Source organism: Netta rufina (genome assembly GCF_964035555.1).
Source record: "Netta rufina genome assembly, chromosome: 8".
Classification (NCBI taxonomy): Eukaryota; Metazoa; Chordata; class Aves; order Anseriformes; family Anatidae; genus Netta; species Netta rufina.
Window position 1 is genome coordinate 19,641,347 of NC_140131.1, and position 13,436 is coordinate 19,654,782.

General features: G+C 41.0%; 2 protein-coding genes across 9 annotated transcripts in view; both read left to right on the forward strand.

The window, feature by feature from the left end:
• The window catches only part of RABGAP1L (RAB GTPase activating protein 1 like), a gene marked incomplete at its 5' end in the record, with an annotated part of 248,705 nt that overhangs the window by 82,999 nt on the left and 152,270 nt on the right, over positions 1 to 13,436 (forward strand). The window lies entirely within an intron of this gene.
• GPR52 (G protein-coupled receptor 52) lies at positions 10,527 to 11,612 on the forward strand (the record flags this gene model as incomplete). The annotated part of the gene is made up of 1 exon (XM_084290676.1): positions 10,527 to 11,612. The coding sequence occupies one exon, from the start codon at positions 10,527 to 10,529 to the stop codon at positions 11,610 to 11,612; it is 1,086 nt and encodes a 361-aa protein (XP_084146802.1).

The following is a 13,436-nucleotide window of genomic DNA, read 5'->3' on the forward strand; positions in this document are numbered from 1 at the left end:
TAACTGGTTGAGTCAGCAGCAAGCCTTGAGAATATGCAGCCTGACTCCTTGCGCCTAGGCATTACAGAGAACACTTTCTGAAATTTTTATTTAAACTTTGATATTCTTATGTCTAAGGTTTATCTTTGCTGATGAAAATTTATGTATAGCGACTCTAGTACGTGGAGTTTCCTTTGGTGAATCTGTGACAAAGTCAAGAGCTTCTGCAATTAACGTATTTTCCTGCATTGTTATTTGCACTTTAGAAATACTTGTAGCTTCGTGGGATGCCTAAGAGGGAATGAGTTTCCTGTGCACCTAATCTTGTGGATTAATATGGAGGTTGGGGAAGCAAAACTGCACAAAAATTTGTTACCCTTGCTGCACTTCCTTATGCATTGCTTGATTTACGAGGTGCAGCTCTTGATTTCTGTGCAGGATTTGATCTGATTCTTTTAGCCCAAACCTGAATTCTTGGCCATGCACCCTGTGCACATTGAAAGCTCTGGTGGACAGAGCCAAGGCTTTCATGTGGGTCAGAGAAGAGTTGAGTAATGCTACTAGGAACCTTGGTGAACAGCAGGGAAGACCAAGTGCAAGGCATGTACCCTGCTAAAATGTTAGCCCTCATGGAGAACGCAAGCAAATGCTACGTGCGTGGTTCCAGTGGAAGGATTTCCATTATAAGTTACTCTTCAAAATCGTAAGTCTCTGAAACATCAGTTAAATACTTTGCTTAATATTAATTAAGGCTTATCTGGCTATGAGCCTTGGAAAGTTTCACAGTGCAAGGTTCTATTAACTTTTTAATTGAAGTGGCAATTTTGGCATCTGTCAAGAGCTGGCTGTCGGAGAGTGAGTTCTCTGTGCCTTTGCTGCACTGTCGAAGCCCTTGTGTAAGCTAAGAGCCCTGTAAAGATGGTCAACCAAGTATGAGAAATTTAAGTATAGTACTATCTTGTAATTATAGCCATGTCTATAATCCCATCTATATAAAGAGGCAGAACTCTGCTTGCTCAGACAGAGGACTTCTGGTGTTCCTGAACTTTTCAATGCTTGATTTAAAACCATCGAGTAACTTTCAGTTATATATTGTTCTCTGATGGCTGTGCTGACATAGTGTCCAGTCGCAGTTTATGGTGGTAATGAGCTGCTGTGTGATGCAGGGCTCACTAAGGCTGCCAGGGCATTAAGAAGGGAGCACAAGGTGTGGGGACTCAGAAAGCCCAATTTTCTGTTTGCCTTCACATCCTGCCTTGTGCTCTGCAGAGCAATCTGAAACCTGCGCTAATTGTGGTCTCCCAAGCAGAGTCAAAAAAAGGAACACTACTTGTCTCTGAAGCTCGTTCTGAAAATTGAGTCATAGACGTTACATTTTAAGCCAAGAGAATGTTTGATTATTCTACTTTTGACTGCCTTTAAAATTCTAGTTGCCATAACAACTTTATTTCTTTATTTTTAGCACATCAGTTGCCATAACAATAAAATATAGCTTTTTGAATGTAACCATTTTTTCATCACTTTTTATTTTGCTTTGTTTTACAAATAACCTTTGGGGGGGGTGGGGAGGGGAATGTAGCAAAGCTCTTCCCCTGTGAGCACTTTGGTTAGAACATGAGCTGAATTTTTTTTTTTTTTTAATCTACTTTATCTGATTTCTTATGGAGTTTTTTGACTAATGATTGTTTTCATAAATTGTGCATCAAAAATAATGCAGATATTTGCGTGTAGTCTCTTCTTTTGTAGAAAATGACCGCTGAGATTTTATTTTTATGCATTGTATGTAGTGTATTACAGTACTGTAACTGAGTAATTTCCAATCTCTTTATTTCACTGTATAGAATAGCTATAAATAAGATGTAGCAACTGCTGCTGAAATAGGGAGTGTTTTTCTTTACTCTATTGAAAGCTGTCCTTTCTGTTTGTTTGTTTTTCTTACTGGAAGATTGTTTTGCAGCCAATAACTCCATTTTTGTCATGTCATTCTTTATCTATCTTTCATTAAAAATATGAGGACAAATTATGCTCAGTTTGCTCTTGCAGCAAACATAAGAGACGTGTTGGGAAGAAGGGTGTTCAGTAAACATTCTGTGTGCCTTTTCAAGCCAAATTAATTCCAGTGGCCATGTAAAAATAACTGCCACTGGCATACTATGCAAATAAAACAGGTAGCACCCACTGCTTCCATTTCTTCCTACGTGGCCTTCCCAGGCATAATGTCAGTTAGTTGGAGTCCAGTATGTCACGCAGTGTGTTTATCTGCCAAGCTGGGGCGCTTGTGTGATGTGATACCTCTTCAAACCCTGTGAGATTCATGTTTAGCTTCAAAGCTCAATTTTGAGCAGAAGGGAAAAGGTTTAATAGTTAATTTAATATTAGTGATAGAAGCTGGACTTGAACTTGATCTATAGACTTGATTTCTGTATTCCCTGATAGAGTCCTTTCCAAAAACATTTCTAGATTCTCTCAAAAATGCTGTCTTTTGCCTGGGATTTAGCAATCCACAACATCATTTGCCCAGTGAGTGTTGTTAAGGCATGCGTGCACATGGGATGTCTCAATGCTAGTATTAAAGACATCTACATCTGATGTGCAGATGTAAGGTAAAATTAAAAACGAAGTGAATATGAAGTACTTAGTAATTTACCTACAGAAATTGTATCGTTTTTTTGTTTTGTTTTGTTTTGAGGTTTCATGGAAGCAAAGCTTATGTAGATACACGTATTCCTTTTTTGGCTGCATAGATTTATCAGATACTTGGACCTGAAAAGATTTGTAATACTTTTTGCAAGACCTAAAATCAATTTATAAACAAGCCCTCTGTTTTTTAATGTATATAAGTGGTAAGTTTTATGAGGTAATGGGATAAAATATACTTGGAAAATCTTAGAGGGGGAATACATGCATTAAAAAGCAAACTCATTGAATTGTCTCTGCTTGGACATAATAACAAGAGAGGCCTGTACACAGAGTGCATGAATTGGAAAATTCTGTTCTTCAGTTTGCTGCTACTGTTTTTTTTATTAAAGGGATATTTAAGCTATTAACGGTACTGACAAAGTATGTGTTCAATTTATTTTTTTTCTTTTGCAAATATGGCAAATAACGCCAATTTTTATTCAAAAAAAATATCAGAACTAATTTCGCAGCTCACATAACATTTTGTGTGTGCCAATTTCTAGACTTATATATAAACGTCCTCATTATATAATACAATCAAACTAGTTTAAGACAAAATTCACTAGATACTGGAAGTTGAATGTATTTAGATGTTATTAAACTTGTAATGTAGTTACCAGCTGAGAGATGATTTTATAAACTTGAATTAGCTAACTTTTAACTCTGGAAGGAAAAAATAGGTCAGTAATTCTTGCTTTCAGGGGCATTTTCAAACATCTGTCACTGCCAGGTTCCATATCTGTGAGTCTACTTCAGATGCTATTGTATGCTAAATTTTCCCTCCAGACTTCTTGGTGTAGGACTGTTCCTGATCCTTTCTCCTGCGTGGTATTGATGTAAGTGTGTGCTGATATTTCTCTTGCAGTGTGGAGTCTCTAAGTGATACCTCTTCAGCAGTTCCAGCTGGGAGGAAAATTCAGTCTAAATGAAGCTGAGCTTAAAACCCATAAAAAGAAATCGTACCACATTACGGTTTATAAATAGTTTTTATGCCATATTCTTTCCATGCTCCTCTTTTCCATTTCTTCACAAAACTGGTGGAATAGTAATACCGAGTAGCACATTGTTTAAAGATAGTTGTCTAAAAATCACAGATTTACTTGGGTGGTTTTCACCTTTTTCTTCTCGGGAAACAGTGAGTCCACATTTGGGATTGGTACCATGTGTTCCTCGGCAGATTTTGCACTAAAACAAATTCTGAATCTTTTAGCTCTTAACTGATTTTGCCTATACCGACAGGTAAAGCTGTCATTTTTGCTCCTAATGGTCCTGTTTGTGCAGTGTTTTTCTGAGCTAGAGCCGCCTCTTTTATCCTTGAGGAAGCTCTATTTAAAATAATCTGTTAAAAGAAAAGTTTAGGGTGGAACATGACCATTGTATAAGCAAATCAAAACTGAATTGTCCGTGTAACTAGGCACGCGTTTCCAGCCAGCCCATCTTCTTATTAGGCTGGATGCTCTGGGAAAATGCACCAGGACCGTTTAATATAGCCTGTGGCCATAAAAAGAGGAATTGAAGCCATTTCTGGCATGCATCTGTGAATTCGTCACCCAATGCTAGCTGCCAGTTAACAATTAGTTAGAAAAGAGAACTGGAGTGAAGCGGATAATTCTGAAGGATTTAAAACTATTTTTGAGAAGAAAATAAATTATGCATGCAAACGCAGTGTGCGTTGTAACTTTCAGCACAGATTCTCAGTAATCATGCGTAGCACATTAATGCAGCGTATTTTCCACCATCCTTCTAAGCCCGTATACTGTGTACACACCTATTTTTGTTAAAAGTAAGCTGACAGTGTTGCGCTGGGAGCTTTTATAGGATGGGTTTGTCATTGTGAAGGTTAATAATATTGTACTGAGATGGAAAAGAATTCGGAAGCACATGCAGTGGTGGCCATTAGTAGTTTGCAGATGTGTGGCACTGGCATTGAGCTCAGTGGTATGTTTCAGGGATAAAACAGAGATGGTGCTCTTGGAAGAACTTCAAGAATTAATATTGGGCACAATTTTTCTTTTTTTTTTTTTTTTAAAGGCAATGAAGAATGCAAGTTATATGTGCATGTATTTCAACTTTATTCTTTGTTGCATCCAAATTTGTGATTCCGAAAGACTGACACATATATATGGTTTTGATCCTTGTGTTTACATCTTAGTAGTTGCTTTTGGGCAAGCCTCAAAGCTTGGCTTCCTAATCAACACTGCAAATGATTATTCATCATTTGAACTCATTTTAAATCAAAATCACCTTTAAAAGGTCATGCTGTAGTTTAAAACAACTACTTGTCTTGCGTTATGTGGAAAGACAAAGTAGGTGAGCATAATGTTTGTGATTTTTTAATAGGTATGCTGAAATGGAATTATAATACTGACCGAGTTTATGCTTTTGTGAAGACAGCTGGAATCCTTTTGAACATACTCTCTCATGGTACACAGTTGTGATACATTTTTAGAATACCGTTATGAACGTATCTGTAGGATGTACTGCCTGGCTTGACACAGACAAAAGTATTACTAAAGCACAGCTAGGTCAAAATGTGCCTCTAAAAAGTTTAAAGGAATGTGATATTAAAATCAGTATTATTAAAAAAAAAACAGTATTATTTTAATACACGAGGAATGATTCCCATAGGACAAGGGTAATACTGTGCTATTCAGACTATTCTCTAGGTTTCATCGTTTCTTTATTTACAGTTCTCTTAATTGCTATCTTTTGCCCTGTGATACATTTAACAGGTGTAACTTTTAATTGTCTCTTGAAAGCAGCACAATGTAATTAATAGCTAATTCAATTTTGTTTGCTCTAGTGTATTTCCACACACACAGACTGTTTTATGCTAGGATAGCTGCACAGCACATGGGTTTGTTATGGTGCTTGAAAGGCAGAAGGACGATTTGGAATGAAAAGCATGCTCTTTTAGAATGTAAGTACGCTTTCACAAACCACTAACTAAGCATGAGTCATGTAATCAAAAGCAAGAGTTAAAGGAAAAGTCAGGGCTCTTCATCGGGCTGCCTGGAGCACTGGTGCTTAGTGAGTCTGCATGCTTTTGCCACTGAACTTTTTTAAAGCTATGTCTGGTTTAAGGACAGTTGGATTAGTTTTAATGGCAGCCACATGATCCTGTCTGTGGGCACCTCTATAATTTTTTGCTTTTCATACCATTCCTAAGACCCTTTTTCATGTTTCCATTTTCATTTTTTGTTCATTTTAGGGCTTTTTTTAATCATATGTGGTCAGTTAGTAAATAGCATCCTTACACAGCATTAATCCTAAACACTGTTTTTTCAAGCAGGTGCTATGTGTAATTCTCGACAAGTGTTAATTATCACCATTCATTACTCTTCACAGCAATTCCCTGAAGAAAATTCACTTCTTGATAGATAGCTTATTCCAGGGTGTTTTATTTATATTGTTGGAGGCATGGAAGATTGGTGGGATATGTCACTCCAAATAATGCATGTGAAGTGAGTTCCATTTGTCCTAGGAGCTATGGCATAATCCTGAGAACCCTCTCCTGAACAAAAGTGTTCTTTAACGTAAAATTCAGAAAATTCATGAGATCATAAGTAGTAATGTTTTAAGGGAAATTGTAGCAGTTTAAGAATTTGTTTAATACTTACTAAATACATGAATAACATTTGTAGCTAGTTCTGAAGCTACAAACTTCAGGGGTGTTAAATGTTTACTAACAGCACAAAGGGCTGCACAATACTCGCAAACGTGCATGCCCAGCTTTCTCTCCTAATCCACCACAACACAGAAAAGCAACCTGAAGAGACACCTTTGTTCTATAGGCTGAGAAGAAGGTGAGTGGAAGAAAATATCAAAGACTTGGGCAAAAGAAAAGGAGTTGGTAGAGAGCTGTGAAGTAACTGCTGTGTTCTGCATCCCATGCTCTCAGCTGCATCTCCCTGCTCTGATCAATGGCTTTCTTTAAAAAAGATTTTAGAGAAATTTAGTCCATTTAGTCCAGCTGACAATCCAATATTTTAACAGAGTCTTGGAAGCCTTCAAAGGATAAATGAGTGATGCAATGAGAGAGATGTTGCTTTGTGCATTGCAGGATCTGCTTGCATTAGTCCTGTTTTCTTATAAAAAAAAAAAAAAAGAAGAGAGGGGAGAAGGATTTGGAAAATGGCAATATCCGGATTCATTTTCAGATAAGAGAAATGAGAAATAGGTTGCTTCCTTGCTCGGAGCTCCTAAGTCAACTTCTGGACAGGCTGTTTCTGTCAGAGCTTTCCCTTGCTTCCTTGCAGGGCCATGCCCATCCCTACAACTATCACAGGCTTTCTTTCTTTTCAGACATGAAGCTCGAGTTCCTTTCACATCTCCTCTGTTTTTAGCAGGGTGCTTTGGTGTGAGTCTCCTGTTTTGGATGGTAACTTCTGTTGTTTCTAGATGATTCCCAAAGAAGGTGTGCAATCACTGCTTCCATTCAGCTTGAAGGAAGAGTGCTTCGTCCTCCTGGACAGCACCATCTGTGGGATTTATGCTGCATGCAAAATACCTACCTAGGGACACCTATTAGATTCTGCCACTATAACTACTCTTTCTCACTTCCTTTTCTTTAGATGCAAATGAAATTGTGAAGCGCGTTTTGTTTAGAACTGTGCCAGCATCCCTGGTGTGTCTTTCCCCAGTGAAAACTTTTTCTGTACAGCTTTTTAACATGCTGCTTCTGATGAACTGTTTCAGTAATCTTGTAAACTTCTGGCTGCAATCGTGTAGTCTCACCAGGACTAGCTGATTTGCGCTTTAATTTTCACTCGCCTCCAAATGCATGTAAAATCCCGTACAGGTTGGTGCAGCCACTCCGCTGCAGTTTGCCCCGGGAGCAGCAGCGGGTGCTGCAGCCGCTGGCAGCTCACAGCAGGCCCTTTGTTTCTGTAGCAGAGGAACTCTGGTCATAAAGAAAGAATTGAGATGTCCTTACTCTTCAATCACTCTGTCCCTTTCATTACAATTCAGGCAACAAGCATTCTACCTGCATCGAAAACCAACCAGCAGAGGTTGCCATTGATTTTTCTGTTCCCTCTTACCTGCTGAGCAGCTCTCGGCCTTCTTGTACAAGACCTGCAGTATTTGGGTGATGTGAGGGCTTGTTGTCAGAGCTCGGGCCTGTGCGTGCACTACCAGGTGCTGCGGGGTTGTCCATCACCCGGGGGTGACCCCACGAAGGTGATTTGGTTGCAGTGGTGGCTGTAACGGGGGAGTCTCAGGAGTTAGCACTGCTCAAATCCATATCCAGCACAAGGGACTGGGATTGTCATGTCTGCGGTCTGCTTAGTTTTAGGCTTTGCCGTTGCTCATCTGCCTTGCCCGTGGGTCTCTTTCTAACAGGCCCTTTGTTTCTCTAGTGCTAACCCCAGCCTGGCCTGAGGAGGGGAGGGAGAAGCCCTGCCTGTGCCCTCGGTGTGTGTGGTGCTTTGTTCTGCTGCTGCACCGGAGGAAGGAGAACTGCTCCCTGCTCCACCTCTGCTCCCGATAGGTCTTGCTTAGAGCCCTACATGTAGACTGTAAATGTAGTCCGCAAATTTGTCCTAGCCGTTCACCATTTTGAGGTACCGGAGCGCTTTTTGTCTTCTCTTCAGTCCTTCGACGGCGGGCTCTGCACTTGCCGCGGGGCGTTACTGCGACCCCTTCCCCACAGCTCCGCCCGCTTTCGGGGCGCCCTGCCGGGAGCCCCAGGGCCGCGTCCCGCACCCCGCCGCCGTTCCCCCGCCGCGCTGCGGGGGGCGCCCAGCCGCGGCCATCGGCTCCTCGGCTGGGAGGAGGAGGAGGAGGTGGTGGAGGAGGAGGAGGAGGAGCAGGAGCAGGAGCTCGGGTGCCCGGGGGGGGCCGGAGGGGAGCGGCGGCAGCGGCCCCGGCCGCCCGGCGGGGAGCGCAGCGCCCTGCCCAGCCGCCCGGCGCAGGGCGAGGAGGATGCGCTCGGGGGGGGCTCGTCCTGCTGCCCGCACACGGGGCCGGGGAGCGGCGGGCTGGGACGTGCCGGCAGCCGGAGGGCTGAAGGACCGGAACCGTTGGGGGATGTGATAAAAGCCGATAAAAGCCGAAGGACTTGGTGCGCGGCGTGGCGGTGCGCGGCGGGAGGCGAACTCCGGGAAAGCGAGCTTGCCGTCGAGCTGCTGCAAGGGAATCGAAGACGATTTTTCTTTTCTGGTAGCTGAAATTCCTCTCGAAGACCCGGCAAGGACTGCCGAAAGCTCCAGAGAGGTTCCGGTACTTTTGCAGAGACTTGAAGCGAACGCCAGCGGAATATCTCAATGACCTTGGAAATCATTTTATGTGGATTCATTAATTCTCACCGCCAGTCTTCTGGTCTCAGGAACTCCAGGATTAAAGATGGTTTTAACCTGCTAGGGGCCTTTCAAAAAGCAAGATTGTATGCTATTAATTACCTGCCTAATGATTCCTGAACTAATCAAGCATTTACTTTAAACTGAACGCAGAAGATGCTTTCTTGTAATGTTTGCTTTCTCCACAACTGCGAATAAAATGAGCAAGGTAATGTCCTGCAATTAGAAGAACAATTTTGTTTACACAATTGTTATTATGCCGGTCATCTAATAAATCTAGCAATCCTAAAACTACCTAGAAGAAGCAGCAGAATAACAGAATAATGGAGTAGTAAACAATGGCAGCTTTTCTAGTCAAATCAGCATTTCATTAGCCTCACAGCAGAATGCAGATGGAAGTTTCTGTTCGTGTAGTGTGGGGGTTTGTGAAATGATTCAGGTGTTGCTACAGAGGTGAGCAATATCATGGATATAGCTATAAACTCCTGTGTGCCGACCCACTCTAGCAGATACAGCAGAGTTTCTAAAGATGATTATTTTAAATTGCCATTGCTGAAATTAAATTCAAGAGGATTTATTTTGTCTGTGGGGACCTTGAATTATGCTCCTGGCATTAATAATTGTAATGGACTATAACTGTTTAAAGGAATTATGAATATTGACACAAGTCTCCAAATTCTATTCTTAAACCCTTTGGATTTTTAAATGAGTAGACACAATCTTCCTCATTGTATGTGAGCTGTATGTTTTCTTTCTTGGGAGTCAGAGGACACATCTGCCTTGTCCCTCACCTGTCTCCCTCCAAATAAAATTCGTTATTCATACCCAAACAGTGGTGAGTCTATTGGAATTAACCTTGACAAAAGTGTTTTCCTTTACCTTTCTAATGAGTAGCATGGAGACAGAGTACCATCTCCTGAACAGAGCCAGAACAGACAGCATTAGATGATGAACTTTTTCATTTACTCTCAAGTCACTCTGTGATTTAAATTGAGACATTAAAAAGATTGCCTCCAGCAACCGCTGGACCAGGAAACCTGAGCTGTACCAAGATTCCTCCTTCCTTTCCTTCCCCTCACCCCCCTGTATTCCAAAGTAAATGACTTTCTCAGGAAAATAAACAGAGATTTCCCTGTCATACCCTGGGAAATGAAGGTGGCTCTTCAGTTTTTATTTCCGTATTTCACGATACCTGTTTGTTTTAGAAGTGCCTTGTGTTTGTAAAGATTGCTCAAGAGCACTGGAGGAGCTGATCAGTGGCCTTTCTCTTTCTGGCTTTTTTTTCTTTGCTTTTTTTTTTTGTTTGTTTGTTTTCCTTTCCTTCTTTCCTTTCTTTTCTTTCTCTCTTTTTTTCTTTCTTACTTTCTTTCCTTAAAGCTAAGGTGTGCCAGAGGTGATGCACTGATGCTGAGGAGGCATCAACAGCTCTGGAACTGTAGAACCCTCTCAAATGTAAGCACTGGCAGTGTCTACAGAGAGATCGTGAGACGCTGAAGCAGAGCTTAGCTGCTGTTAAGCATGTCATCTGCTCGCTAACACTCAGAGCGCAGTGTTCCCTAATCACAAAACATGAACCAGTCCCGATGGATTGAATGGAGGACTCTGAATCTGAGCAGTAGTGTTATGAACATATCTGAGCACCTCTCCTGCCCTCTTGGATTTGGTCACTACAATGCAGTTGACATCTGTATCCTTGAGACGGTTGTTATTATCTTGCTAACTTTTTTAATTATTGCGGGTAACTTAACTGTGATATTTGTTTTCCACTGTGCTCCACTTCTGCACCATTATACCACCAGCTATTTTATCCAGACCATGGCCTACGCTGATCTTCTTGTTGGAGTTAGCTGCTTGGTTCCTACCTTGTCACTGCTTCACTATTCAACAGGTGTCCACGAGTCCTTGACCTGTCAAGTTTTCGGATATATCATCTCTGTGCTAAAAAGCGTGTCTATGGCGTGTCTTGCTTGCATCAGTGTGGATCGCTATCTCGCTATAACAAAGCCTCTCTCCTATAACCAACTGGTCACACCTTGTCGCTTGAGAATCTGCATCATTTTGATCTGGATATACTCTTGTCTGATCTTCTTGCCTTCCTTTTTTGGTTGGGGAAAACCTGGTTACCATGGAGATATTTTTGAATGGTGTGCTACCTCCTGGCTAACTAATGCCTATTTTACTGGCTTTATTGTGTGCTTACTGTACGCTCCCGCTGCCTTTGTCATTTGTTTCACATATTTCCACATCTTTAAAATCTGCCGGCAGCACACCAAAGAGATCAATGATCGGAGAGCTCGATTTCCTAGCCACGAAGTGGATGCTGCTGGGGAGACTGGGCACAGCCCTGACCGCCGCTATGCCATGGTGTTGTTTCGGATAACCAGCGTGTTCTACATGCTGTGGCTCCCTTATATCATATACTTTCTGCTGGAGAGCTCTAGGGTGTTGGAAAACCCAGCACTTTCCTTCTTAACAACGTGGCTTGCTATAAGCAATAGTTTCTGCAACTGTGTGATCTATAGCCTCTCCAACAGTGTCTTCAGGCTGGGACTGCGGAGACTGTCAGAGACAATATGTTCATCTTGTATGTGTTTAAAAGACAGGGATGTACGGGACCCTAAACCAAGGAAACGGGCTAATTCCTGCTCCATTTAAAGAGAACTGGTGTGTGTCGTCAAACACGGAGTTTTGATAGTATTTGCTGTATCTGGGAACTTACCAGAAGAGGAATGTTTACGTGATTAGTGTGCTATGCTGTTAGAGCTGAGTTTAAAAGTGCTTTTGGAAAAGAGAAAAGCTGCTCTAAGAGGGGTCACTGAACTTTGCATATAGCTCTTGTGCAATTGTGAGGAGAGCCGTTCAACAGAGGTGATGAAGAAAGTCAGAACTAAAATCTTCCAAAGGGCATGTTATACCTACCACATCAAAGGAGGTTCCTCATAAAATAAATAAGTTAGTTACTACCTTACATTTTTGCCCTTGTAGAAAAATTGTCTTACTATCTTTGTGTCAGAATATACTGTAGCCTTCTGAATTTAAATATATTTAAGAGGCAACAATCAACTACACAGTAAGTGGCTATCTGTAAATTATATTCCTGAGGACTTACAGTAGATGTTGCAGATTAATAACCAGCTCTGTCTCTGCTCAGATCTTGTACAATTTTCAGTTTTACAAACAGTCCGCAACGCATAAAACCTACACCGGGCATGATGCTTTTGGATAAAATGGCACATTCTGGTACAACTTTCACAGACCCTTGCCCTCATTTCCCCTGTTATTTATTTATTTATTTATTTATTTAACTATTTAACTATTTTCCCTCCATTCTGTGCATCTCTAAATTCCATCAAGTTGCAGTGCTTCAGTTTGAGGACACCTACAAGGTAAAATGAGTTTCAAATCACTCTTCCTGGAGAAAGCAATACCCTTTCCTGGCCAGCTGAGTATCTGCAGCTGCCCGTGTACAATGACTTTTTCAGTCTTTCATTCTCTCAGTCCTGTTAAATTAGCACACAGTATTGATGTAGTGTCCTTTAGGGTGTACTAAAGCTTTTTCTTTATTGGCTACACAGATAATCCTAATGCAAATATGATAATCACACACAGCAGTGTGCTATTCTGCTTAGAAAATTAAAAATAAATAACAGAACCTTTTATTTGGGAAGTCTGAATAGCTTACTGTTGTAGCTGTCAATCCTTTGTGTGAACCTAGCTTGCACATACTGTATTCTTTTTTATCAAAAATTTTTTTAGAGAAAATGTAAATTGTGGTCTGTGCCTAATGTTTTCATAGCACATGGAATAGGTCAATGCTACAGGATTAAAAAAAAAATACTCATTTTAAGAGAACTACTTCTGTGCAGTTGTTGAATCGATGTTTGTTGGACGAGTGCTTTTGGAGAAGGTGAACAAGACAGTCTAGTATTAAATACAGGCAAAGAGCTTCAGTATTTCCTTTTGTAGTGAACCGACTTTCAGGTCCACTGATTGAAACTTTTTTATTTTGCAAGGGCGCACGTTAGGTTTGTGTAATAAACTGCCAGGGGTTCAGATGCATGCCAATCAATAAAATATTTAAATTATTATTTTGAACCAAATGTAATTTTCTTAGATGGTTATTGGCTTTTAAAGAAGGCCCAATTATTGATTATTGGTGCCTTTTAACACTGCACTATTATTCCTTCTTTCACCAAAATGCATATGTAAAGACCGTGCCTATTACTTTTTGTACCAGAAGCTAGCCACGTTTGCACACCTGTGGTTTGACTCTAGATCTCCCTTAATTATGTACTCTGTTTTGTTGAGGTGGTTCTGAACCCCTGTACATTTTTAAACGTGTAAGAAAGTTGAAACAATGGAATAAAGTAGTATTATGTATATCAAACCCAGCCTTGGCTTTAGTTCCCTGCTGTTACACTCTGTTCTCTGTGAAAGTTCCTCTGGGCTCCGATCACCTTACAAAGGAACTCATGAAGG